The sequence below is a fragment of the Frieseomelitta varia genome, unplaced genomic scaffold, assembly GCF_011392965.1.
Source record: "Frieseomelitta varia isolate USP_RPSP 00005682 unplaced genomic scaffold, Fvar_1.2 scaffold_384, whole genome shotgun sequence".
Taxonomy (NCBI): Eukaryota; Metazoa; Arthropoda; class Insecta; order Hymenoptera; family Apidae; genus Frieseomelitta; species Frieseomelitta varia.
This window is the reverse complement of record NW_025110128.1, coordinates 196,613-200,026: the sequence shown is the minus strand read 5'-3', so window position 1 is coordinate 200,026 and position 3,414 is coordinate 196,613. Positions and strand designations below refer to the sequence as shown.

The 3,414-nt window shown below is 39.0% G+C and overlaps 1 protein-coding gene across 2 annotated transcripts; it reads left to right on the top strand.

The window, feature by feature from the left end:
• The first annotated feature begins 310 nt into the window (after window positions 1-310).
• On the top strand, window positions 311-1,365 carry LOC122531299. Of its 2 annotated transcripts, XM_043659102.1 has the most exons (3): window positions 311-597; window positions 682-1,167; window positions 1,268-1,365. In XM_043659102.1, the coding sequence occupies exons 1-3, from the start codon at window positions 340-342 to the stop codon at window positions 1,271-1,273; spliced, it is 750 nt and encodes a 249-aa protein (XP_043515037.1). In that variant the 5' UTR covers window positions 311-339; the 3' UTR covers window positions 1,274-1,365. The 2 variants fall into 2 exon arrangements, with proteins under 2 accessions (XP_043515037.1, XP_043515036.1); XM_043659101.1 differs by having other exon boundaries at window positions 311-1,167; window positions 1,268-1,358.
• The last annotated feature ends 2,049 nt before the right edge of the window (window positions 1,366-3,414 follow it).

The following is a 3,414-nucleotide window of genomic DNA, read 5'->3' as shown; positions in this document are numbered from 1 at the left end:
TGTACTATAATATTATCGAATAAAATTTCATGGAACTACCACACGTGCTATCCATCATCCAGGATGAATGTTAAAATAACCCAATAACGCAGATAATGCACCTAATACAACTTACTGATTAGCCGGAACTGTTTCACTGGTCGTGACATGCTGACAAATCGATAAATTCACCACGGTGTCAACAAAGTGACTCAATAACTGCAAATTCCGCTTACTCGGCACCATTCTGTACGCGTGTGTTTCCCTAAACAAGTCACAACGCTCCGAAATTCCTATAAAAACGCAACTCGTCGGCGACTTCCTCACAGTTGAACATCGAGGAACGATCCAACCTAAGAAATGAACACCAACGAACTCGGTTTCTTTCTGCTTCTCGTGGGTCTAGCTCTGACTCAGGCGGTTCCAACGAAACTCACGGACGAGGTATCCCTGAACGAGGGCCAAGAAGAGCCGAAGGTCGACGAGACAGAAGGAGAGGACCAAGTCAGACCGAAGAAATCGACCATATGTCTGGAATCCGGTAGCCTGGTGCCTCAAGTGCAGTCAGGCGGCATCCAAACTGTCTCACAGCCCGTTCAAACGTTGAACATCCAACCGGTGGCTCAGAGACTTCAGACGTATAACTTCCAGGCTGTTCCACAACAGCAACAACAACAAGTCCAAGCCGTCAGCATCCAGCAGGTCCCCCAGCAAATTCAGATGAGCGTGATCCAACCTTCTCAGGCGTGTATGAAGTTGATCCAACCACCTGTTCAACCCACTGTGAAAGTGATTCAGCCGCCCCAAGTTTATCTGCCGTCTCAAACGAACGTCAACATCATCCAACCACCGAGGGAGGCGGCGAAACCGGTCGTCGAAACTGTCATCAAGGAGAAGATCGTGAAGAATGATCCTAAGCCGGAGAAGATTGTGCTCCCCAAGGAGGAACCTCTGTTCCCTAAGCCTGTCATGGTGGTGGCTGAGCCTGAGCCAGTGGCCTACGTCAAGGTGCCTCAGTGTAATCAGTGTCAACAGAGTGTGATGCAATGCAGTTGCACCAAGCAGCGGATACCTGCCCTGAGCTCGGTTGTTCTAATGGAGCCTGCCGCGAGTATTCTGGAATACAAGAGAAGGAACTCGCAAGCGGCTCCTTTGTTGAATCATCACGCGCATCATCATCATCATCATGTAAGTATCTGGATTTATTAATATTCTTTGTATACCCTCGTTGCGTTAATTAATCATTAAATTGGAGGGAGAGGTGATTAATTCCAAGTCGTTTTCGCAGTTATGATCTATGGACCGAGGGGGAAGAGATTGCCAGGCCTGGAGTCAGTACAGCGAGGAAGATGAAACGATGTGATAAAATGCACGAAAATTGTGAAAACTGTGAATAAAATTCGAAAGAACATACGTCTAACTCTGACTTCTACTTTCAAGCGGCTAATTTTAAACGAGGGCAATCAGTCAATTTAAATAACTTGGCCAATAGTTGATTTCGTTTAAGTTCAACTGACCCGGTTCAGTGTTGCTCGCACGTTGAACGCAAACTAACCTGAATCAGTTGATGAAGATTTAGAAGACACATAGCGAGAATAACCAAGAAATACGTCTTTTCCATTTTTTTCTGGCTGGATCTATTATTTTTCCTTATCGAGAAACTTCGAGTAAGATGGCTGCCTATCCCGCCAGAATTGTGACACGAACAGTCAATTTAGTAGAATTTTAGAATTCTACACGTTACTCTTGTTATCTTGAAAATTTCCACGAAATTGTTCACATATATTTTCTCTTTGTTCTGATCGTCGTAAAGATCGATTCGAGAAATTAAAAATTCAGAGTATTATTCCCCCCCCAATTCTCAATTTTCTTAAGTTTCAATATTCTTGGTATGTGACAACTCCGCAATTCAACTTTCTCAAGCCCATTTATCCATCTGGCCACTCTGCAAATAACGTAATACAGCGCTCTTTTGTGCTCGAGTGACTTACGTCAAAACTCGTCTTAAATCGAGCCGCAAAATCGATTTCTCTTCGACGGTGGAATCGTAATAATTCTAATTCGCCGGAGTGACAGCTCAGAGCCAGATCCATTTACCAAACTCGACGAATATTTGGAATCACTTACGCGGCGAAAAATCGAGCGTCGTCGTTTCACGTCGGCGAATCCCCGACAATTTATCACGTAACGTCCAACGAAATGGAGTATGATTCTCACTCAAGGAAACGTTAAACTGTTCTGAACGGCGTTGTCGCTAATGGGGCCAATGACGCCATGTACAGGGTGTTAAAAGAAAAAAAGAAAAAAAAAAAAAAACGTCAAGGTTAAATATATTAATCATGAAACGATAAGTCACTGGCTCTTAATGGAAATTTGCAAATTAAATGCTAACCGAACGCACGACTCCAACATTCTGTAATATGAAGAATTTTCAAGTTCGAGAAGTTCAGAAGTCGAAATTAAATATAGCATTTTTATAAGTATAGGACTCGGGAATTTTAAATATAGTATTTTGTAGTTTGCAATGAAATTAAATAGAGAATTTTAGTAATTGCAGAGTATAATATCTGTATATAAATTTATTCTATTTTTTTAGTTAAAATATATTTTTACAATCTCCGATCGAACATTTGACCGGAGGAAATTTTCGATTTCAGATTAAATTATTTAATTTTGCAGAAATTTTCAGCCTGTGCTGCATTAAAAAATGATTAACTAGGATGTATTTTCATTAATTTCAACATTTTCAGACGTTATTGGCGATATATTATTAGCGCGAATCGCGTTTTTCAAACGTAAGTTTGACCAGATAATCGATGTCATGTATTTAGCTTCCGCTTTGGCTTTGATGAAATGCACTTGCCTCTGGCTATCCGTGTATTAAATGATGCGGGAAATTTTTATCTGTCTGCTCTATTGGTAGATATTTTTCATGTCGAAATTATCGCCCATTTAACGTTAATTGATACTTTTGTGCGTAAATTGTTTCTTTTTTTAACAATGATCATTTCACAGGTGATGGAACATTTTCAAGTTAAATATGTACGTAGAATTGGAAAAAATTCCAATTTTGATAAATGAAATTTATACTTTTTTTTTTATCTCTGTTACAAGTATGAAAATTTATAAAAAATTATTATTATTATAATAATTTATATTACTTGATTCATCATATTTATGTAAAATATTGAAACAAAAGGATCTAAGATTTCTAGGGTTTTGCCTATCGGTATGCAAATGAACGATTTATAAATGAAAAGTTTGTACATTTATCTCTTAGAGATTTATTCTCTCTATAGACACAATATTGATATGCTGATTCGTTGATGTGACGTTGTGTCACAGTTATGACTGATAAATGTATTGGCAGTAGGTACATCGACGTATCTAATAATAAATAAATGATGTTGTTGAACGATAAATTAATATCTGTAA

Coding starts and splice junctions, on each gene's coding strand:
- LOC122531299 (XM_043659101.1), top strand. CDS start 340: ATGAACACCAACGAACTCGGTTTCTTTCTGCTTCTCGTGGGTCTAGCT.